Source organism: Lonchura striata, chromosome Z, assembly GCF_046129695.1.
Source record: "Lonchura striata isolate bLonStr1 chromosome Z, bLonStr1.mat, whole genome shotgun sequence".
Taxonomy (NCBI): Eukaryota; Metazoa; Chordata; class Aves; order Passeriformes; family Estrildidae; genus Lonchura; species Lonchura striata.
This window is the reverse complement of record NC_134642.1, coordinates 83,736,532-83,761,688: the sequence shown is the minus strand read 5'-3', so window position 1 is coordinate 83,761,688 and position 25,157 is coordinate 83,736,532. Positions and strand designations below refer to the sequence as shown.

General features: G+C 39.6%; 1 protein-coding gene across 3 annotated transcripts; it reads right to left on the bottom strand.

Moving 5' to 3' along the window:
- Positions 1–1,891: 1,891 nt before the first annotated feature.
- PRRC1 (proline rich coiled-coil 1) lies at positions 1,892–24,197 on the bottom strand. 3 transcript variants are annotated; one of them, XM_021551858.2, is made up of 9 exons: positions 24,078–24,197; positions 18,081–18,191; positions 14,742–15,125; positions 13,390–13,547; positions 11,093–11,195; positions 7,926–8,089; positions 6,310–6,413; positions 4,346–4,448; positions 1,892–3,415 (listed from the first exon to the last, which is right to left on the bottom strand). In XM_021551858.2, exons 2-9 carry the CDS (start codon positions 18,169–18,171, stop codon positions 3,206–3,208), a joined length of 1,317 nt encoding a protein of 438 aa, XP_021407533.2. In that variant the 5' UTR covers positions 18,172–18,191; positions 24,078–24,197; the 3' UTR covers positions 1,892–3,205. The 3 variants fall into 3 exon arrangements, with proteins under 3 accessions (XP_021407533.2, XP_021407535.2, XP_021407534.2); XM_021551860.2 differs by having other exon boundaries at positions 24,117–24,196; XM_021551859.3 differs by lacking the exon at positions 24,078–24,197 and adding an exon at positions 23,868–23,995.
- Positions 24,198–25,157: the final 960 nt, after the last annotated feature.

The following is a 25,157-nucleotide window of genomic DNA, read 5'->3' as shown; positions in this document are numbered from 1 at the left end:
GAATTGTTAGAAAAAGTCTCATTTTCACAGGTTTATACTTACAGAAGTCCTTCAGAAATCTCTCACTTAAAAAACACCCCCTGAGAAACTTCCCCTATTCTGCATGGAGGGGGTAAACATCAAAAACAACTTGTAAACTTCATTAGACAAAGATATAGAACCACATCTGTGCTAAGTGTCTCCACTGCAAGATTTGCATGTTTGTGCTATTCTAAAGCTGGCCAGAATTGACAATCAGACACAAGTTATTACATATTCCTGATTTCTCAACTACCCTCTACTAGCTCCTGCATTCAGGACTCACCAGAGGCTCCTATTTCTCTGGCACTCTTGTGATTGCTTTCACACCCTTCCACAGCTGTTCTTTACTTTGCCTGCTTCTGCCACTCCTCACTATCTTGCCCAAACTGAGCAGGTGTCTAACAAAGGTGACTGGTATTATTATTTCTAAAAGCTTTTTGTTAAAGGAGAACACTCTGGAAATGTATGAGCAGTTACTGAGGCTGTTTTGTTCCTGATTTTGGACCAAGATGTTCCACCAAGCTGTAAGTGCTGTTCCATCAGACCCCACGCCTCCATCCCTTCACAGACATTTAGGGCCAATCTTGACAGAGGCAGCTGGGTGAAAGCTCTCAGACTAATTTCAACAGAAATGTATGTGGAACTTTATATCCATGGTTTTTCTCATCATCAGAGCCATGCTGTTCTGTGCAGTGCTGAGATGAAAAACTGAGGCCAGGACCAGAGCAGTAACTTCTTGACAAAAGCAGCAACAAATGCAGAGCTTTTCCCAGCATTTTGAAGGATCTCAGTTTAAGGACCTCATAGATCTTAATTTAATACAAACTCAAAAGAGCTTGGCTGCTTTTTTATGTGAAACGGTTTAAAAATGGTAGTATAATGGTAATAGCTTTTGTGACTTTTTCTGACACTCACGTTGGAGGAAATTAAGCAGAAATGGCTTCTACAGCTGCACCTACAAGTCACCCCCTGCCATGATGTGGCAGTTGAAAGTTGTAACAAAAGTTACATGTCCAAAGTGTGTTTGCTTTTCTAAATTGATTGTGTACAAACTTAAGGCCCCTGTTGAGCTTTCTCTCCTATTACTGCCCACAACACAACCCTGAATTGTCTCCATAACATGGAGCAGAATTCATCCATGTAACTCAGACCTGGAGCAAGGCCTCCATGCAGGAAGCAATTTCCAACTTCTTAGCCTCCCAGATCACAATCCAGACATTCTTCCTTCCCTTGGCCTCTCCGGGAAGAAGCTGAGCTTGTGGTGTGCATATGAGGTTGCTACTTTTCAATACACAAGCAAATAATGATCCCCGAAGGGAAAGAACTAATGCATAGTTGGAGACATACATAATTTTAATTCTTCTGGGAGCTGAAAATAAATCACAAGACCTTCATGAGCCAGAGAAAAAACCATTTCACTTGACCACATTGTCTTCCTCTACTCCTCTCACCTCTTAAAAGAGGTGAAGGCCAGGGATAGGAAAAGGAGAAAGAGGTTGTTCCTCTTCAGTTTTAATTTTAAGACATGCCAGGACACCTAAAACTACTGATGATTTCATGTCCTCCTCCATTGCATCATGGATGATGCAAGCAGGGGATAAAACAGCAACACTCAACTGATTATATACTGCAAATTGAAATTACAGTAAATGCAAAGATGCTTTTGCTGCATAATGACAAAGAAAACTCCCTGTATTGGTTCAACCCTATTTTGGCTTAACAGAAAGGAGCAGTCTCAATGAGGAACCTCAAGACTGAGAGCTGTATCATGTTTGCTTGTTTAGTATGCAAATCTGCAAACCAACCATGCAAATACAACTTCAATAAAGATGTTAATAATCTGTAATAAAAAACAAGCCTTTAAAATAGATGCCATTCTCTAGGGAAAACATTTATTCAACTGATTTACAGAGTGAGCCAATTAAGGCCAAATGTATTGGAAATAGACAAGCTTTCACTGGGTACAAATATGAACTGGCTTAACAGTATATTGTATACAAAATGTTCTCTGAAAGCATCTAAGAAAGGTAAAGGCTGAGCAATACAAGCTGAAAAACTGCTTCTTTAAGGCAAACAAAAAGTATTTGTTTATTCTTTGTTTCTTAAAAAAGTATTATTACCAAAATATTTTCTTCACAATTACTTCCATATTTCTAAGTAAAGATTTAAGATTGTGTGAGTATGGCTGGAAGATATTTATAGCCACAAAAAAACCCAGACACCACTTAAAACTTCCATGAGAAATAGTGAACTCATGACATCAAGAAAGCTTTTAGACTTAAAAGTGTTTAGAAAACCCAGAATTGCAAAGCAAGTAATACACACATGACCGTTTTCCATAATCAAATTACTGACAACTGTAAATACATAGAAAAAATTACATAATTACATATAATAGATGAAGCCTGGAAGCACTGGAGTAAATAATGTTATTGAAACTGCTGAGATGATTTAATGTGGGGAGTGCAGTACCTGATCTAAAACCCACTGAACCAACTTGAAATTTTGTCTGTGGTTCTTCAGCTGGCCACGAATTCCATTACTGTTACATAAAAAGCAGAAAGATGCAGCATAGAAAATGAGAATTCAGAATTACTTAGCAACGACTTCACCTAACAGGGCATGGGATTTGTGCTCTTCTTCATTCTTCAGCAGCTCACTCTTAGGTGCTGTAGAGACTACATCAATCCTGAGAACTACCTACAGACACCAACCCAAGGAGGTGTTAAGTATCCCCTAAACACATGCCCCAAAAACCACGTGTAATACAGAAGGTAGTCTCTCTGGACTGGAATCCATATATAACATACATGTTATGCTGTCAACATGTTTATATTACTAATATAATAGAAATAGCTAAACAAATATCCCCTTTAGAAAGAATACTAGCTAACTGTCTCAGCAAATGGCTGGTAAGGTGTCACACCACAGCACATTCCAGTTAAAAAACTGCAATGCTGCCTGTAGCAGCATGTTTGTTTCATGAATCATACTGGAGATCACACATTAACTAAAAAACTGCAATTGCTGACTTCCACTCCTGGAAATCACCTTCACTTCTCAAGAAGCAGAGACGGTTTAGAGTTGAAATCACAAATCTGCGTTGCTGAGGATGGGAACGCACGGCTTGCACTTCGATCCTAGAATCCAAGCCAGCACTCCGGGTGTGAGGGTGTCCTCGCTGTCACACGGTCCTGGGGGGCAGCTGCTGTTTGTACATCCCTGCCAGGGCCTTGGCCGTGCTGTAGATCATCTGCCGGCGGGACATGCCCGTGAACACCGCGTGCCAGTCCGTCCTGCTCGCGTTCAGCACGCTCTTCTCCAGCACCTCGCCCACCGTCACCAGCAGCCCCGACCACCTCAGGCTGTAGTCCTGAGGGGTGAGACTCTTGGCCTGTGTGTAAAAGTTTGAGAAGTGGTTACAGAAACAGTTTGGAATTAGTAGATTTGCTTCGGTCGTCAGACTTTTGCAAGAAATTGTTCTTGTATCAACAGACCAATGTGGCAAATTAAAGGGAGTGAGAATCAAATTTCAGCTATTCAGGAATTGGTGCTACTGAAAAAAGCCCCAAAGATACTATTTGCTCTCCCAAAACAACACCTGAGGGTCAAACCCCAAACAGTTCTGGTTATAAACTCTTCATGGAAACATTTATTTTAAAAGAATTTTCAGGCCAGAGTTTACTAAAGCATGACTCACATCAGCTGTCAGGCAACATGCAGTTACTGGAGTAATTCCCAGTCTGTGCCCAAAGAAAAATAAACCACCTCCAGAAAAACTTCTTTTGGTGGTATTTCAGAACTGCACACCACTGCACTTCATCCCATTATTTCCAATCAAATGAACCACAGTATTTGCAAGATTTAAATATTTTGACTTCCAAATTCTACATCCTTGTCAGAATAGCACATCTGAAATCAGCCTTGCCTTTTAGGTGTGACTCTGTATGTTCATAAGGGACTTATGTCCAAGCAATGATCTGGAACATGGGAATTGTTTGTTTTTAGGAAAGGGTTTTCAGAGAATACACCATGCTGCCAGCTTGGTTAGTATTTATTCTTCTTAAATAGGAGGGAAAAACTTGTGCTCCAAAGTGATAGATATTGCAGAATGAGACTCTTGACTAAGAAAAGCTTTGCTATAAATGTCTGAAGATTAATTCATAAACATGATTCAAAAACATTTTGTATTCGCATTAAATTAATGAAAATATTTAAGTGTAATCACTTCCATAAAAACTGACATAATAAATAAAGATAAAACTTTAGTCTTGTGTCTCAGCTGTTAATTGGTAAGAAAACTGAAAAAGGATTATGTTCTCACCTGCTGAACATATTGCAAAGGCACTGGTGTTGCTTGGGTGAATGCTTCCAGGTGAATTCCATGAATTGGATCCTCAATAATCAGACATCCAATGTCAAACCACCTGCAGTGATGTGCAAATTGTTTTATTTCTGAGTACTGAGTATCACTCTGGTGAAAACCAACATGCTAAAAGCTGAATTATGAACATTTTACAAGCTCTATTACAGCTGTAGTAATAATGAAAACTCATCAAACTGTTGTGGTATTTTGCATGTGAAATTTGCATGCCTGTCTATCTATGTATCTCTCACAACAGTGCATCTGTATGCATGTAAAATGCATAAAAATACACAGAAATACAAATTACATAAAACATAAAAATCAAAGAAAAAAAGAGAGATGGAGGGGTGGGTGTGTGGCCAGACATAATCCCATGGCCACAGGTATTCTGCTACAGTTTTCATTCAAACTTTAAAAGAACATTTCTCATTAAAATAACTTTCTCTAACAATTTTTAAGAAAATTTGTCTGTTTATCATTCATGTTCTACATTCAGAAGATCTTTTGACAAGCCTAATACTATAGCAATCATTTAAATGAATTCTTCAGAGAAGCATTTCTGCCCATCTGGGCCACATAAGCTTTATGGTAAGAGTTTAGTGGAGCCAGACAGGAAGAACTTCCATCATCTTTGTTGCAGGGAGCACTGGAATGCTTTGACTGGCAACTATTAAAGGCTGAGAAAGCCTCCTAATTAAATATAACTTACTTCCAATTAATAATGAAGTTACTGGTATTGTCTTCCAGTGTTTGCATTTTTATGCATGTGGTGGGCTTTATTTATTTTTTTCACAGTTACTCTCTTTTTGCTCTATTTTTACATTTAGTATTTTTAGTGCAATATGAATGAGGAATTTTCTAAAGTAAATAGGAGTAGGAAAAAGTTTTAATTCTTGTTTAGCTTTTATTTCCATCTAGTCTGATTTAGATGTTTTATTGTCTTTTCACAGAGGATTAACTACGACATATGTTATTAGTACTGGTGGGTGATTACTTGAAACTCTTCTTGTTGGACATGCAGAAGCATGGTAAACAGTAGAAGAAAATTATTGAAGTTTGTATTAAGAAAAACACAGTATTGTCTTCAATGTTTTGGAATTTAATTATAAAGCTGCTTCAAGAACTGCCTGTCAAACAGTATGTTACAAAAAATCTTGTTGCTTGCAATGCATTTTGAAACAGCATTTTTATGTCTGTGCAGTCCAAGTAAGATGGAATAATACATTCTCAATGAAAGGAAAACATGAAATACATTATTTGATAAAATCATATTGTTCTAAATGCCCAAATATCTCTTCTGATACAATTTTAGAGAGAGACGTGAGGACGCAAACAACAATGCACAAACCATTAGCCAAATTCCAAATTTTACAGCTCCTTAATTTTTTCAGCTCACTTCACTGTGCTTTTTACATTGTGGATCTACAAAACCTGACAAGGATTTCTTAAATTAAGGTCTTAAGATGCCTGGACAAAAAGCTGAACATCATCACTAAAACCAATCCTGCCAAAATACTTCAGACAAATCTCCTTCTTTCTCCTTTTTTCTTTCTCCTTTTTTTGTTCTCGTCCTCCTTTCTTTCTCCTTCTCCTCTTCTCCTTCTTCTCCTTTCTTTCTCCATCTCCTTTCTCCATCTCCTTTCTTTCTCCATCTCCTTTCTTCTCCTTTCTTTCTCCATCTCCTTTCTTCTCCTTTCTTTCTCCATCTCCTTTCTTCTCCTTTCTTTCTCCATCTCCTTTCTTCTCCTTTCTTTCTCCATCTCCTTTCTTCTCCTTTCTTTCTCCATCTCCTTTCTTCTCCTTTCTTTCTCCTTCTCTCTCTCCCTCTCCTCAAACTGCCACCAGCTCCTTACAGGCTTTGAGTCAACAAGGAACCTTCCCAACATGTCCCCACCCCCCTGGAATAAATTCAAAGCTCTCACTTGTCAGGAAGCAGCTCCTCAATGAAGTTTTCCACTGACACAGCAGGCTGCTTCTCGTGGATGACTCCTGTCCGGCGCAGGCTGTCTATCCTCTCCTGGGCTCCCTGAGTGAAAACACAATCTGTTAAGACAAAACTCTGAACCACAGCTTAGTGCTACGCTTGCAGATCAATCCCAAAAGAACCCTTGAACACACTTTTCAAATATGACTCAACAGGAAAAAAACCCAACAGCCCAAACTAGTCAAAGGCCAGGAATCACAAACAGTAACAAAACCTAGATAAAGCTAATGAAACATTTTTACTTTTTTTACATCTCAAGAAAAATATCCAGGGTAGTATGCAAAGAATTCCTAACCTGTGACAAGAATTCCTAACCTGTGATAGTTTTAACTATCAGTTAAAGGATTAGTCTATATTTGTGTTACTTTGACATTTATACAAGTTAAGACCTTCTTGGATTTATAGTCTTTAAGAGCTTTGGACCAACTTTGGAAGAGCAAGGGAAAGAATCCATTTGTTTTGGTACATATTCAGCTAATACACAGGAATTACTCCCCTGAAAACTGTTATCACTCTGAAGTTGTAACAGAAATATACAATACACTGCAGGAGCTAAACAAGTAAAGGAGCATGCATATTATTCTGCTTTATCTCATTATAAAATTGCATCAGAAAATAAATACACTGCTATGAGGACAGGTTTTACTCCTCTGCAAACACTGCCACAATAGTTAGGGGAAAAAACTTCCTATTTTATGACTTTTTGCTTACATTTAGTAAACAGATTATGAAACTGCTGTTTTCAGGATTTTCATTAATTGGCCAGAACTGGTGAAACAACCTTTGAACCCTTTGCTAACCCCTCCTCTTGGGTGGCACAACAGTTTGCAAGGCTGCACAGTGAATTCCTATTTTTTAAAGAGAACACATCTGTTCAGGAAGATCAAGTGTTGATCAAACTGTCTTTGATCTACAGAATTAGTGGGGAGGAAAATCACTCTTGCTGACTTTTAATTTCTAACATTTCCAACATGATGTGTTGGTAGCAGACTATTCAACAAATGCCTAATATACTTTGAAACCATAGTAACAGCACAATGTATGCAAGATGTGATGGCAATAAATGACAGTATAAGGAAATTGACATAAATGACATAATACACTGACATAAATACTCTTCAATGTATACTTCAATGTATGCTTCACTTGCTGCAAATCTGTTTGCAAGAAACCTTGAAAATATTTCAAAGAGAGAGCTTTGGATCTAATGATCCAAATTGAGGGGAAAAAAGGAAAAAAAAAAACCCCAAACACTTAATCCCCAAAATAACAAAACCAACCAACCACCAAAAAACAAACAAAAAAACCCAACAAAAAACACAAACAAACAAAAAACCAAACAAAAAAACCTGAACCAAAAAACACAAGAAATTAAGAAACAAAACAACAAAAAAAAACAAACAAAAAAAACCCACTCCAACAAACAAACAATAATAACAAATAAATAAAACACAAAAAAAATCCCCCCAAAAAATATTTACCTATCCCAGAAACTTATAGAAAATGAAATTGTTTTGGGTGAATTTCTCTTTCTACTATTACATATCCACTTACTTTTAAGCCTGCAGCATAGCCCACAGGCTGTGGTGCAATGTTGGACTGTGCAGCCTCTCCAGTCACAACAGCCATCCCAAAGACTTCTTGAAAGGCATCACGAATTGCTGCAACTTTCACCTCTTTATTAGAGGTAACCACTATGTCCAGCTCTCCCCCTGTTCCTGCAAAATAATTTTGTAAAGTAATCTGTGAAAAATACATCCATGCATGGAATATTCCTCCTTCCCACTGCTGGATAGTTCAAACACAGTTCTACACCTTCTCTAGCTGCTTTTTTCTTTCTCATGCACTGGACAATAGTTCTTCCATAAAGAAGAAGTCATTTAAGTTAGGAATTGAAATTCAGATAAATAACTAAGGGATACAAGGGTGAAAGACAGGCAGCAGGACTGACCTATTTTCAGGTTCAGCACCTAAAAAAAAAAAAATCATACCACTCATTCAAGATGACAATTCACAGACCTTTAGGAAAATAACTAAGACATCCATTTCCAAGGATGTTTTGGTGTTCTGTGAAGCATCAAGGAATATTGCAAACTCTTATGAATGGGATCAAGAACACTGATGCAGGTCATAAAATCCAGTGAACAGCTGCCAAATTACACAAGATTTAAAAGAAAGGCTCTCATTACTTTTTAGCTGTCCATGGAATGTGAACTTCAGTGTAATTGTATTGCTGCTCTTTTTAGATGGTAAATATCTATGGAACTAAAAAGCTTGCACACAGTTCTAAACATTTTCCATAGGGTTATATCTCCATAAAGAAGCATGTACTTTCACTGAACTTCTTCAGAAGGAAACAAAACAATTCATGAATTTAAAGAAATCTAAAACTACCACAGAAGACTCAACCACACCTCACATCTGTCTGTCACAGCTGGATCACTTTTATTGTGCAGAAACACATCATAACATCCATCCCTGCTGGAAGAAGTTTTCTCAAGAACAGCTGAATCTTTCCTCAAACATGGAATATGACATCAGAGAAAGCTGCCTAAGTAAACTGCATCATCCACATGAGCTTACAGAGTTTGCAGTATTTATCCTGATTCAAAAAAGTTTCCCCACTGATAAGGGTAAACCCAGTGATTAAATTTTAATGAAAAAACCAATCACTTTTTGTCTTATATTACTCAGCAGACCTCAGTTACTTTTATGAATAATCACCAGATAGGCTAGAACAGTAGTAAAACCTACTATTTTGGGGGTTAAGGGTAATTTTTTATTTTATTTATCAATTGCTTTGCTGAATATAATTAGGTGTACAGATCACTGAACTGGGAACAATTGTTTTAAATGCTGTGCAACTATTGGACTAAAAATAATTGAGAGTATCTTTTCTCATCGATTTCTTCTTGATATAAATCAATTTAACATAATTAAACAAGTGCTTAAAGTTGACTGCAGGCTTTTACTGAAGTTAGCTTTGCTTGACTGCTCAGGAATAGAAATACAATTCAAGAGCTTTTAATGAAGTTAAGTACTAATCCATAACATATCTAGTAAATTACTGCCTAACAGTTTTAAGAATGGCAACTGTGCCTCATGTCTGGTTGCAGAATTCAGAGTATGTTCTTTTGTATTATGGATCATCAAATATCCAAAGCATCTATTTTTTCATCAGAGATACTACAGAACTGAAACAAAGATATTAACACAGGTTAAAAGAAACCGTTTGTGATAAAATCTAGTAAAATGGAAACCTAAAATGTAAGAACTAGATGCACCCTGCTAAATTCATGGGCAGAACTCCTACATGAAGGTAAACTCTGACAGCTGAAAGTGAAATTTCATTGTACCTTGTGCATTATAAACTGAAATTACAGTTCCGTATTTAATTTAAGATTCCCCATTGTCTTTTGTTGTAAAAGTACTGTTGTTTATGTTTGTGAGGTGACCATTTCCTGTCTAGATAGAAATTGTCTGTTCCAGGAGTGCAGCTCAGATAACATTTTCACAATGTGCCAATGAAAACTGTTCAGCTCTTTTCAAGAAAGCAATTATAGAAATACTATTTGTTCAGATGAGGGAAAAAGTATTTTAACCAACTCATCCAGAAGTTTTGGTAATTTCAGGTTGTGGCAATGAGGAATATGAAATTCCTTTAGCACTGCAGTAATGAAGGGAGAGCAGAGAGAAGTGGGGCTATTCTTGAGGACATGGTTTTCATAAAACACATTTCTACAAGGACGTACAGGCTAAGTTTACAAACCTCTGCCCCATTTTCACAACCTGAAACTACAAAACCAATGCAGTACATGAATGGCCAAGATGTACACAGATGCTTCCCCTTCCAACAGGACTTTAGAGAGCTTTGAGGCAACCACTGACTTGGTTTACTCAACCTAAATCCTACAAACCAAGCATTTTATTAGTATTATTTCCTTCTCCAGATAAAGTTTTTCTGTCAATAAACACTGGGTCAAACTATCCAGGATACCAACAGATCTTGTTTCTAAAAAGGGATACTGATGACTGCAATAGAAATGTTAAATACACATAGCCAAATTGTGCAAAAATCAACATCTACTGTAGTTTTGCCCTGCATCCTGCTACTTTTCTCAAATACCTTTAGAAGGCATTGCTGGGTGGCCTCACTGGTTTTATTCCTGCTACCTCCTCACCAGGCAACTGCTGGAAATTTTCCCTTAAATGTAAGACATTAACTACTACTCAAAAATTAGGTCATCTTTCCCTGTCCTCTGCACTAGTACAAAACTGCAGCAGTAGTTAGCTGGGTCACCTAATAGCCTCAGGAAAACAAAATAATAAAAAAAACATTTTAATGGTTTTTTCTCAGTCTTAGCTGTTTCCTGACCAGCTTTTTTCATAGGCAGAACAAGGTCAGTACTGGCACACCTAGGAGGGAGAGCTGCTTATCAGGCTGCTAGGAAAAAAAAAACCACACTTACAAAACCAAAACCAAACCAACAACCTGGACAAATAGTGCCTTCTACTTGCCTATTTTACTCTTATGCTACATGTGACATGCAGTGTCCTCCAATAAAATAAAAAATGTTGAGTAACACAAAGCTTTTCCTTCCTATTAATTTTCAAGCTGTAACTGAAATGCTTTTACACTTCCAAGTGTAGAAGTAGTGGCTATTGCAGTAGCTTCTCAAGGATTTACAAGCAAAACTTTATGGTTTATCATAAACACTCACTGATATATGGAACCATGCCAGGATCCAGCGTTGTGATCATGGTCTCCACTGAATGCTTGGTTTTATCAAGAACAGACTTCACCATGGGATTCTCAGCTACACCCTAAATTTAAGCAAAAACATTTCCATATTATGTTGGGGTTTTTTTTCTCCTCCTCAAGAAATTCAAAATGTTACTGTTAAAAAAAAAAAAACAACAAAAAAGCTAAGCTGCTCTGTAAAATCTGCTGTGCATTACTCAGCACAAACTCTGCAGGATATGACTATCAATGCATGGCTTTTCTGATACTACCTGAAGTTTAAATATTATCTTCCTTATTAATGCAGAAAGAGCTTCATCATCTTGCAAAGCCAGAAAGTGCTTCTCCAGTTAGCATCCTGGCTACTTAACTAATATAATGTCATTATATTGATGGTTCCTGAACACTGAGACTACTTCTACCTGTGGAAGATGCCTTTATGTGTTCATTTGCCTAGCACAAATAGGGCGAAATAATCAATATTTTTATGCCAATCCAAAATACAATGTAATTGCAACAATTATTTGGAAATTAATCTTGGAACTGCAATGGGACTGCTCAGGTATTTTTGAATGAGTGAAGAAACTGCAACAGTCCCATTTGATTCCAGACCATTAATTTGTCAATTTTTGATTGTTGTATTTTTCAATATGACTGAGCTTGAAGGAAATCTGAAAGGAAGGTGTTTGATTTCTTAACAAATTACTTCAACAGAAATAAAGATAAGTGTGGCAACTACTGTGTCAGCTTCTCAACAGGAAATTCAGGATGCATTTCTGTAAAAATTACCACCACATGTCCCAGATTCTGGCTCATCTTTAAAAAGCACAGACTCTGATGTGGGCTTACATATATCACAAATTTGATGGTTGCAGTAAAATTATGATTCCTCATTATTTCACTTACGAAATTCTCAAGAAGGGGTAACTGAATACACAGGGCACATGGAATGCTTGATACTTCAACCAAAGTCTTTATTACTGGAGTCAGTAATACAGATTATTAATGCTCCATAAAAAGAAAGACGACACCTTCTGGATCCGAGTGGCAGCACTAAAACGTGGATGAGACTGGCTTTTCAATTTATTTGTAATTGAAAGCCCTGGTACTCTAAGAAGGGCTAAAGAATCATGTTACAAGTAAAATGTTCTCTTCTAGAACACCGCCGCCTATTGCAAATATTAGGAGGAATATAAGGACCGAAAGGAAAACATTGCTATTTCAAGGAAGAAGGAAAATGTGTTTTTATGATCATGAGAAGACATTTCTCCCTGAAAATGGCAGTGTGACCACTCTGCTCTCAGTGTACTGATGAAGAATTAATCTTCCTCTTTAAGACAGTATCACTGGAGTAACAAAGGGTTCAGTCTGCCATGTCACACACAACTTCTTCTGCCAGGTTTTCATGCTCAAAAGGGATTGAAAACCAAAATTCCTCATATACACTGGAACAATCATCTCTATTCTGCCTTCACATTCAGTGTGAGATAGGACAGAATGTGGTGCTGCTCTTGAAGACAGCTCAATGTGCAAGTACAACCCTCAGATCTTTTTGTCACAATCTTCATGATGCTACTTAAATGTAACATCTCTTACAGCTCCAGAAAGGTTACAGGCTAATGAAATTCTGCTAGTTGATGTTGCTGCTTATTTCCTCTGCCTGATTAGATGGCATTACAAGGAGTATCTGTTCTGCACTATACATGCCACACCTTCTAGCAGACTCATCTTACAAAATACCTTAGATGCTTCTTTGTGATTGAAAAAATATGTTGTTTGTCAGTCCTTGGAAAAAGTCAAAATATAATTTGATTGTTATAGAACAAGCATGACTTGCATCCCACAGGAATCAAACTCAGTTAATTAGGAAGTTCTACATGGGATATGCAAAGCATTCAGGTAAGGTGAAACAGACTAACCTTTTCTGCATATAATCTTTGTGAAGTAAAAAATACCTTCAGGTCTTAAAGGTTCTAGAGCTTTGTCTGGTTTAAGAACATACCCATATGGATATGGAACAGGGTCTATCACAAGTTCTTATCACAGCAATCAAAATTAACCTAGAACACCTGCAATTGTACAGTCCCCTCTCTTCTATACAGCGAAAAAGTAAAATAAGAGTTTCAGCAAGCACCACTATTAAAAACAATCACCTTGCACATGAGGCTGGGAAAAAAATTACTTATAGTAGCATGCACTTAAAGAGAGCAAGATGTCTTCCTGTAGTCAGCACAAACTGGTAATTCCTCATGAAGGAAACAGACAAAAACACCCTACCTTTATAAACCCCCAGAGTCCTCCTGCAGGTGCTCCACTCTGGGCAGTAGATACTCTGGGATCTTCATGCTCCTCAGGAAAAGTGATTGCAGAACCAGCCACAGGAGACAAGGATGAAGAGAAAGGTGCCTGTTGAGTAATGGGATCTGCCAAAACACCTGTAAGAGACAAATAAAAACACAAGGGTTTAATTTGTTATATTGAAGCAATATGCAGTTGTTTAACAGGAAAACAGCAGGAAGATTAAAACAATTCCAGGTTAATTCACCTCACTTCTTGAAAGCCCAAAACAATTCTGCTTGTTAAAGGCTAGCAGATCTCATGAATGTAAGCATACCTGCTAATAAAATTGAGACTGCCTCATATTATGCACAAAGTTAAACAATTATTATTTTTCTTATCATGCTAAATTAAAAGCTGTTCTTCCTGTATTCAAATTTGCATAATAAACTCTCAGTAAAGAGAGGGACAAGTGTCAGTGTCTGAACAAAGGCATAGGAATATTCTCATACAATGGGAAAAGTAAATTTTCTAACACCAAGTGCTGGAAACCAATAGTAGTAGAAAAATGAGGAAGCTTTACATACTTTTAAGGAAAACAAAAGCAACTAGAACAGTAGAAAAATAAAGTCAGACCCTATGCCCCACTACTCAAGCTTATTTTAACAAATTTTCTAACACTAGCCTTAACTGAGAGTTATTTTTGTTTTATGTTGCACAACTGATAGCCCTTTTTAGACATCTTCCTAATACAGACTACTTGAAAGAGATATCACCAGTAATAACAAAAGCTTGGCCTGACTGCAGCTGAGGAGAGAAGTTTCCACTCCACAAGCTGAAAATGACATCAGTTCAGCAACCACAGCAACTGCCTGCATGGAAGGTATGTATTATTATGTATTTTTAGCTATCCCAATGCAATTTTGTGGCTGGAAACAAGAAAATAGAAGCTGGTGTCACGTGACAGCTTGTTAAGAGACAGATTTTCAGAACAAAACCCTGAAAATTATGAGTTTATAGCCTGTGATTGTCATTCTGGGGAAACATAATGGTTGAAGGTGGCTCTCTCAGCTGAAGAAAAGCTGGGCTTTGGTGTGCAAGGTAACAAATACAAAAGTTATCAAACAAAAGATTTTCCTGTGAACCTGAATGTCACCAGAACTTAAAGTGGATTCTGTCCTGGACAGAATAAGTGTATTTTAAAGGCTATTATACCTTCTTCTGAGTAGAGCTATATTAATTATCCCTTCCCCTAAGTACAACTAATTAATTAAGTATACCCAAAAGAATAATAAGTCGGCCAGGAGATTCCCCATCATGTCTCACAAACAGGACAGCAAATAAAGAGTTACCTGTGACTGGAGGTGCAGAAAATGAAGGCATGAGTGGGCTCTGAGGTGCTCGGCCAGCGTGACCTCTGGTGATATCATAGGTGGAAGACAAGGAAAACCCTGAAATGGGGGGACCAGTGGGAGGTGCAGGAAGACCAGGGCCAGCAGCAGAGTTCAGAGGAGGAGGAGCAGAGATATGGGACATGGGGGTGCTGAAAGCTACAGGGGCAGGAGGAGGTGAGACAGGGCTTTGCAGTGGTGCAATTGCAGAAACGGTTGCAGAAGGCACAACTGGAAGAGAGGACGAGGTCATCATGGAAGGAGGAGCTGGGGACACTCCAGCTGGCAAGGGTAGTGAGTAGGCAGAAGATGGAATGCTCGGTGTGGCAAGGGGGCTGGACAAAGCTACAAAAACAAGGGAAAAAAAAAAAAGAGAGAATAAAGAATTTTAGAAGCCTTCATCTCAGAGATTCAATTATATAATTGTTCATACATTTCACAAATAATTTTCTAACCAATCAGGGTTTTTTTTTTCATTCAAAGTGAATTTGATACTTCTGCTTGAGTTTTCACACAGCACCCATGGCACTTAATCCTTGGTAGCAGTATCTTGTAAGACACATCTCCTCCTGCATGACCCTACTTGTCATTAGCTTAAAAAGACAAATTAACATTTGACTACTGAATTTACAGCAGCTGAAACCTGCCTCAGAAATTTCTAGCTAGCTCTGTTATGCCTGAGTGACTGCTGCATCAACTGACGATGCAGGATGTACTCATCTTCAGGAATAAAACACACACTCCTAACATCTGGGAGGGTGGGAGTTGTTTTAGAGGTGTGACACTGGAAGATGGACTGAACCTAAGGCAGCTCTTTCTTCTCTGGTACCCATCTCTAACCCCTCTGCTTTCCCTGTTTCAGCTGATCCTTGGATAAGCCATTTTTCCTGTCTTTAACCAAATTAAGCCAGGAAATTAAGTCAGGAAAACAGAAATTCCCTTTTTTGATGGCAGCAACATGCTAAACCAGCTTAAGCATCTTACTGGCCTCAGCCTAAACACCATAGTCAAATGATATGTAAATCACACTAATGCCATGGGCTCAAAATTTGGTCTCACATACCCATCAGTAAAAAAAAATTGAACATTCATTCCCCCATGTAAAATTTATTTATATATTGCTTACATGCACCACTGTACCAGTATGTCATGTGTATTACAAAACATACACAACAAAAATTTTGAAATTATGAGATAAAGACTAATGAAAAAAATTCTTAAGAGTACAAAACATTTTCTGTTTACACTGGAAATTGTTTTGATAATATACTATCAATATAATAATATAGTTAATTAAAAATTGTTAACCTACTATGTAATACAACCACTGATAGTAACTTTTTAAGGTTAGCAGTGCAACTGGATAAACCTCAGCAATTATTCCATCTTGGTTTAACACCTCATGATGCAGGAATTTAAAAGTCTGGTTCTAAATTCAGGCCATTCTGATGCTTAGGTTTAAGGGCTGAAAAAAACACAGAAATCTACATGGAGGAATTGCTTGTTTGCTGTGCTTGCTGTACTGTGCTATTTATTTCCCACTCTCACCCATAAACCTTTCAAGTTTTCCTTGAAAACCATTTCAGGTTTTCCTTGAGATTTAGCTCACAAATTTTCATCTTCCCTGATGTCCATCAACTGCCCCTGCAAGATGAACGTGCTGCATTTTTGTATTTTTAACAAGTGCATTCAAATCCCATGGAAACAGTTTGGAAGTTGTTTATACAGGTCAGGAAATTTTCTTTGCAAGTTGATGTCTACAGATCCGACAGTTTTTATGCAACACTTGCATTGGTTTTGGCAGCAGGGATGAATAATGATAGAAGTTATTTCCAAATAACAGTTTTGGAAATGATTTCTCAAAAACATGACTTTCTTACAAAAGTACTTCCTGTGTCATTCCTTGTTGAAATGTCACCTTTACCTGGATAGGACAAATCATGAGTGCATATTTTTTTGGAAGTATCAACTAGGTAGTACACAGCTGACTACCACCACAGAAAACATCAGCAAATCTGAGACTTTTTGTTAAAAAAAGTTAATGTCTATGTTAATTTCAGCAACTCTTTTAATAGACCTTGCCACTGGTGGCCAGCAAACATCTGCCACATAAAAAAAAATTAAATCTTTAATGGTCACTCCCTATGTAAGTACAAAATAGTGCCAAAAACATACTATTTAAAGGCCATTTTTATAAAATTAACTTTATTGATGATGTCCTGTAGCACTTCATGCACTTCTGGCTCTGGTTTCTTTGCTTGTGTATGAATGAGGCAGTGAGTATATTTCATGTGTGGTAACATCACTGGCAAGCCTATTCCAGAATTCATTTTCATCCTAGTTAAAGTAACTGCTCCATCATAGGTTACATTTCCACAGTTTTAATTAGAAAAAAAAAATTGATTTTATTATGTAACTCATTTAATGTTCTGGGCTGAGATCTTGTCAGTATATTCCTCCTTCAGCATCTAACAAGAGAGACTGTACAAGTCTGACTCAATAATACCACATCTGCCAAAAAATTCAGTATCTGGTACTCAAATATGATGTTCAGAATTTTGAAAAAGTCAGAAAAAGTACTCTGATTACCCACCACAAGTGAGACCTTAGAGGACCTTCCAGTACCTAAAGGGGCTACAAGAGAGCTGGAGGGACTTTTTACAGAGGTGCAGTGACAGGACAGGGGGAATGGCTTTAAACTGGATGAGGGCAGATTTAGGGAAGTTATTAGGAAAAATCCTTCCCTGGCAGGGTGGGCAGCCCTGGCACAGGGTGTCCAGAGCAGCTGGGGCTGCCCCTGGATCCCTGGCAGTGCCCAAGGCCAGGCTGGACACTGGGGCTGGAGCAGCTGGGACAGTGGGAGGTGTCCCTGCCATGGCTGGGGTGGAACAAAATTGTCTCTAAATTCCTTTCCACCCAAACCATTCTGGGATTCTATCAGTATTAAAACACAAGTGATTATTCTGTTTTACCACTATTCACTAGAGGACTGTAAATCTGTTTTAACTCCCTTCTGTGCTGCTCATCTAACTTGAACTGTAGTGGTAGGTATTATTTCCCCAGCCCTATAGCCTTAAAAGAAACAAGTGCATCCACATCACTTCCTATAATAGTTTCAAGAATAAAAAAAACTGCTAAAAATATTCTGTGTGATATCGGATGCTTTACAGATAAGGAGCTCGCTTCCATAATTAAGAAACAATTTAAATCCTTCCAATTAGCCTGGAGAAGAGAACTGCAATTATGCTGATTGCAACTGGTTTTGTAGTGCTCCAAAAGACTGAATAAAGGTTTCTGTACCTGAAGTGACAGGTGTAGCAGCAGCCTCCCCTGCTGTGCTCAGAGGGGGTGTGCCAGGCGGAGTCGTCTCTATCCCACTCTCTTCCATCATCTTCCTTCAGCTATAAAAAGCTGTGAGGGGGAAAAAAAAGATATATAAAGTGCATCTTGAGAAACAAGGGAAAAGATTTTAAATTTGGATGCAGAGGCCACAACACAGTTATTTAGATTCTTGAACAGAACAGGTAATTCAAATACCAACTCTAGAGGGGAAAAAAAAAAAACAAAACAACTGATTTATCTCAAGTACAAAATTATCCAGTGTCCCCCTTCTCCTGTATCTTCTCTTAATTTTTAGCTGTGTGATAATACCTCGAACTCCAAGACTCTTTCTAAAAACCATACTGTGCCTAACCAGCTACTGCTTTCAAAATATACTGGTGGTACTTAGAAGAGTAATAATAGAGAAGTAATTACACATCACAAACCCCATAGCTCATTGCAAGAAAAACTTAACTACAGCGTACAATTCTGCTGTATTGTTGATCTGTAATAAAGCAAACCAGACCTGTTACTTCCAGCATGATTAAAATTATACTTACACCAAGTTTTCCAGGATAGCCAATTCCTGTAAAATCCATACACCACACTTCTCTGGTGTTGGCAACAAAAGTGGAAGTAATTGAACCCTTTGGTTTTTATTTTCAAGGCCAGAAAAATCTTTTGACATATTTGAATAAACCTTTAAAACATACTATTGCTAAAAAAAAAAAAAAAATTAACCTATATGCTTATTTAACAATATTAATGCAAAGCATCTTAGAAGAAGAAAAGTGGAAAAATTAAGATTTTCATGAACACCAAGAGACTTTCATGCTTCAGTGCAGCAGCACCTTACAAAAAGTCCTTCTTCTTCACAAGTTTGGTAAAGTACCTGTACCACTCCCTGAGGCAGCAGTCCTTAAGGAACTTTTACTAAAATAAAAGTATTGTATGAAGTAATTATATATATATATATCTAAATTAGATAGGCTCAAAACATTTTCCACCATGTCCGTTTACATCACTAGCTACTGAAGACTGCCACCTTATCCTCTTTCAGAATTCACACAGGAAAAGGCTTAAATAATATATTGAATAAAAATACTCACTTATATATAAAAAAGAGCTACACTTAGAAAAACAGAGGGGCTTTCCTCTGTTTAAAAAAAACAAAGTAAAAATTCCTCATTCTCTCATCATTGTTTCAAAGGTATACACAACTCTTAGTTTAATGTGAAGGAAAAATTACTATTATTGCCAAACCGAAAAATCCAGACAGCAGGACATCAATGTCAGTCTTGACACGTGCACTAAGAGTTTCCAAACAAATTAAAGCATCAAAACCACATAGTAGAAGTCACAGACCCTCTGACAAATTAGTATGATTTGCTTTAAGTGATTCAGGATTAAATGCTTCAGCCCAGCCATGGAAAGCAAGTCAATGTGGCTTATGTGCAGCACTCTTCAAGAAATTCTTATGACAGATGGATTTTGGGTTCTGAGCATCTCTAATTCACTTAAAGGCTTCTCTTCAGATGGGATGAAAGGGTCAGTAACTGCCGGGTGGGGAACACACTGTCCTTGCAAAGTACATCTCATCACCCTGTAACAAAGAAATGCAAACTCTTCAATCAAACTTTACTAAGGGCAGGAATTTGCAATTTAAGATTTTCATCTTTTAATCCATCTACAGGAGTTTACATTCCTCTGCACGGAAGTACTTCTTAAGTTATTCTTCCAATTATGCACTGAAAAACATGAAAGAATTTTCCATTGTGCAACTAATGTAATCTCTGATCAAAACCTATAAACATTTTTTTCGAGGCTCTTCCAATCTGCTGCTTGATTTCACCCAATACCATGATGAAAAGCTGCTGAGAAGTGCTCACTACTTAAAATAAATTCTGTGGCCATGCAGAATGAGTGGTAAAATTCCATAGAGCAGCCTTCCAAAAACTCTGTGCAGGGATTTTTCAGATTTTCAAAAACCTATTACAGTGGTGGTGCTGGAGGGGAGGGAGAAGGGGCAACACCCCAAAAAGCCACCTGACATCTGGAGTCAGGAATTAGTAGAAATATAAGTATCACCGTAGCTGTTCTTTGCTGTTAACTTTGCAATAAAAAAGACTCAGAACAGAAACAGTAATCCCAAATGTGAAAAGAATCATGTCAGTTGCTGAAATAAGATAAAAAATCTCATATGAAACAGATTTAAATGATGTCTTGACTAATATGGAGCCTGCACAACCAACCACTTTCTGTACACTGATTTGTCAACATGGTCCAGTTGTGGTTTGCAAGTACTGAATTATAAAAAAAGTAAATAATTTAAAGAAGAAAATTAAGGGTAAAGACCAGGCACAGGAATAGGCAAAAGGAAAGCAGAAAGTGCAATGGGTAACTTAATAGTTCATAGTGTTGAAATAACCCAGCACCACAGATTACTAAAATGACCCTACAGGATATTTATGAACATAACTGGCATACCCAAAACCAGCTGTGTGTGAGGAAGAAGAAAACTATGGAATAAAGGACCCAAGAAACCCATTAGTGTTCAGCCTCAACAAAAATTCCAGAAGGGGTTCCCAACTTCCCTCAGGGGAGATGCAGGGAAAAAGTTTCCCAGTTGGATCAGCCTACAATTCTTTAATGACTGTTGGGTGCAGAACTCGGATGTCTTTTCAGTGACTTGAGAAAAAACCCAAAAGCCATAATAACTCTTCATAATCCAAGCCACAGACACACAATTTGCAACAGGGAGCACCTGGAAACTCAGCCTAATTTCTTAAGGAAGTGACTTTTGTGCCTTCTTGCAAACTAGAACATTTTGGTTTACTAAACTGAAGGGGCAAAGGAGAAACCCAGCGACAGGGAAAGGGAAGCACATGGAATTTAGGTGAAAACAGCATTAGCACTGCCATCTAGTGATTTGTGACCCGAAACTGCAAATTCGATAATGCCACGTCTTCCTAGAAGGAAATCCTGGTTTGTTTTTATGTGGAAATTAAAAAGTAGGAATATGGTGACGAGAAATACAGGACAAATGTATTCCCAGTGATCAGTCATCCTTAAAACAAACCCTTTAGGAAGCAGAAGCATGAATTTTGTTTGATCAATCATTTGGTTTCAAAAAAAACCTTTTCGGTACAATGAAGACACTATGGGGATGATGCTAAACCCTCACATTACAGAAAACCCACAAAATGTGTCTCTAGAACTATTTCTACTGATTCTCACCAGCTGAACTTCATCCATTAACCTAAAACCAAATCTCAGCCATTAACCTAATTCTTAAACTAGGGAATTAGGCTGTGTATACTGTATGGAAAGCCAGGCTAAAACAGGGCTTGTGCTAAAAGCAGGAAGTAAATAATTTGATTTAGAGACTATAATGGCAAATTATTTGTCTTTTCACTTTAGTTCAATAGAAAGTAATTACATTTGTACTAATATTTTGCAATAATCTTAACAACTTAACCACACTTCAAAAGCATTCTTCAGGTTATTACTATAAAATACAGACATTCACAGCTAATGATAAGATTACCTACAAATGGAGATTAGAAAATTTCTTGTGGATAAAAACACATTATCTAGAATCACCGATACTTCAGAGTTTATAATGAGGTGTATTTTCAGTCATCTTGAACTGATCCCTTCTCTTTCAGTGCTCCTGCTAATAAAAAAAGGCAAAAAATGCAAATAAACAAAAAACTTAACAAAAAAGAAAAAACTGCCCCCCAGAAATCCACAAAAAGAAACCACAATATATTTAAGTACTCTCAGAGAGAAAACTGCTCTCTAAATGGAGCCTAAAATGAAACACAACCACACTAAGCTGCAACACTGAATTGAAATGCCACTAAACGTTTTGACTTTAATCACAGTGGACATAACTTTTAATTAAGCTTTCACATGCTGCAGACACTGCTCATGGGTAAGCACACGCTAACAACTGTCCAGAATAAGATGCAAATGACAACACTCTTCAAAAGAATGAAACCAAACCATAACTGGACCCTGAGTACGTTTAAAACTTTCATCTGAAAAGTGCCTCATGGGTTTTATTTTCAATTTTAGAAAGTGAGAGCATTAAGGAGAGCTCCTTTCTCTGTGCAAAGAAAGCGCACAGAGAGGTCATCAGTTTAATCACCTCGGGTGAAAGACTTGCTCCAAAGTCCAAAGTCTTAAAGAGAGAGGTAATCGGGAGAGGGGATAAACAACACAAAAAAACCCCAACAAACCAGCCCCCCAGAACTCTCCTATACCCGATTTCCAAGACTTCAGACTCTTTACTGATGTCATGCCTCGAACAATGCATCTGTGTGTGTGAGGTGATCCCTTGTCTTGAAACTGAGGTGGCAGATAACTTTTCATTATTAAGGCCTTAGAGGAGGAAACTGAAGCTAAGTCAACTTTCCTCCCAATTCATAACGAAGCTGATTGCAGCAGGTAAACAGTACTGTGCACTTATTTTGGGGCTGCGTTTAACTCGTGCTTCCTCCAAGTTAACATGAGCACTTCAAAGATGTGACGTGAGCTAGAAAATCCACAAATGAAGTAACTGTGCAATGTGCTGGCTTACATGTTTTGTAGTACAGCTTAATGCAGAATCTGATGAATTGAACTATCAGCAGATAGTGAAAAACACTCAAACTAAAAGAAAATCGATTTAGGTCAGATATTAGGAAGAAATCCTTGACTGTGAGGGTGGTGAGGCCCTGGCACAAGGTGCGTAGAGCAGCTGGGGCTGCCCCTGGATCTCTGGAAGTGTCCAAGGTAGGACAGGGCTTAGAGTAACCTGTGATAGTGGAAAATGTCCCTGCCCATGGCAGGGGGTGGAACAAAATGATCTTTAAGGCCCCTTCCAACCCAAATAATTCCGTGATTCTATATTCATCACATAAATTATGTTAACCACAACACTTGCACAACCTTTTCACCTTACAAGAAACCCAAAAAGCAACACCAAAGGAGCCTTTTCACCAGTGTGCATGAGAACTAACACACACCGGGAGAGGTGGAAACACCAGGCATGACAGCAAGTCTGTTGGCCTTCCCATGTCACTAGTGCTGACAGACACCATAAACCCACCAAACTCCTTTTTCCAGAGGTTGCCTGACCTCATCAGAATCATCAGAATGGCAATTATTTAATTTCGAACATTTTCAGACGCACACCCCCCGCTTTCCCTTTGCTAGCAAATACTTCAGTGTCACAAAACCCTCTTGAAACAGCCCACACCAGTGATGGTTGCAGTGGGAGAACTCCTGATCTGGAAATGTGGAAGTGCTAACACCATCCAGCAATGCCATGAAATTAGAGCACCAAAGGAACAGCCAGACCCAGCCCATTCCAACAGCCCGCACCCATCCTTCTTCCAGGATATGGATATCACAGGATGCAACAGCTCCAGCACTTTCACAGGTAATTCCCCCAAAAGAATGTGAGTTTTTAAAAATGTGATCATAAAAGCCAGTAAATAACACAAATTGCAAATTACGCCTCCAGAGACACCACAATAAAGCAGTAAGGCTCCTGAAGCACCATTCCATCCGGCATTAACGAAGGTGGGGATGAAACCGCAGGCATTTTACCAGGACCAGCACTGCCACCCCTCACTGCAGGGCTGGAATTGGTGCCCCGAGGCTCCGAACAAGCCGGCACCCGGACTCCCCAGGCAGGAGAAACCCGGCCGGCAGCGCTGACCCAGAGAACCACCGGGACAAACCGCACCGGGAACTGCGCTGCCGCCCGACCCTCACCTCACAGCGAGCCTCGGAGCCGGCGCTGGCTGCAGGAGCCGCTGCAGCCCCGCAAGGACGCGCCGGGTCACAGCCCCGGCAGAGCCCCGCTCCTCCGCTCCGGGCCCCGGCACCGCCCGGCCCGGCCCAGCCCTCCGGCCGCTCCTCCCCGCCGCCCGGAACCACGGGTCACAACGCGGCGAGTCCTCCCGCCGCCAAAAGCGCCCTCACCGAGACCGGCCCGCCCGTCCCGTGCTGTCTCTTCCCGACCTTTCCCGTCCCGGGGATACGCGAAAGGAGGCCGCGGCAAGCGCCTCCTCGGACTTCAACTCCCAGCATCCACCGCGGCGCCGCCGCCGTTCCTTGCCACGTCTCTCACGGCCGCGTCCAACGGCCCCTTACGGGGGGGTCGCACCCCCGTGCTGCGGCCTCAGCTTGGTTCGCTCCGCACGACTATAAAAGCGGCGGGGCGGGCGGGGCCTCGGCAGCGCCACGTTGGCGGCGTGAGGGTGCGGGTGTGGCGTGTGCGGGTCTGAATTACGTAGGGCCTTTAATGCTCGCACTTGAGACAGAGCCTGTGTAGATCTGTATTCGTAGAGATTTGAAGTACGTCTCGGCTGAAGTGATTTCTGTTCACGGAGTGAATTAGTTTGGGAAAGGACTCTGACGTTACGGAGTGACCAGCTCCCTCAGCCTCTCCTGGGGCTCCATTCCCTTCCCCAGCCCCGTTCCCTCCTCTGGCCACGCTCCAGCCCCTCCACTCCCTGTGTGGGGGGCCCAGAGGTGACAGAACGGCCTCAGCAGGGCCAGATACCCTGATCCAGGGAGTCACTGATCCAGGGAGTCACGGTGATCCAGCCTCCCTGATCACAGGGACGGGCACTGCCCTGATCCAGGGAATCACTGATCCAGGGAATCACGGTGATCCAGCCTCCCTGATCACAGGGACGGGCACTGCCCTGATCCAGGGAATCCCGGTGATCCAGCCTCCCTGATCACAGGGACGGGCACTGCCCTGATCCAGGGAATCACTGATCCAGGGAATCACAGTGATCCAGTGTCCCTGACCACAGGGACGGGCACTGCTGTGATCCAGGGAATCACTGATCCAGGGAATCCCGGTGATCCAGCCTCCCTGATCACAGGGACGGGCACTGCCCTGATCCAGGGAATCACTGATCCAGGGAGTCACGGTGATCCAGCGTCCCTGACCACAGGGACGGGCACTGCCCTTGATCCAGGGAATCACGGATCCAGGGAATCCCAGTGATCCAGCCTCCCTGACCACAGGGACGGGCACTGCCCTGATCC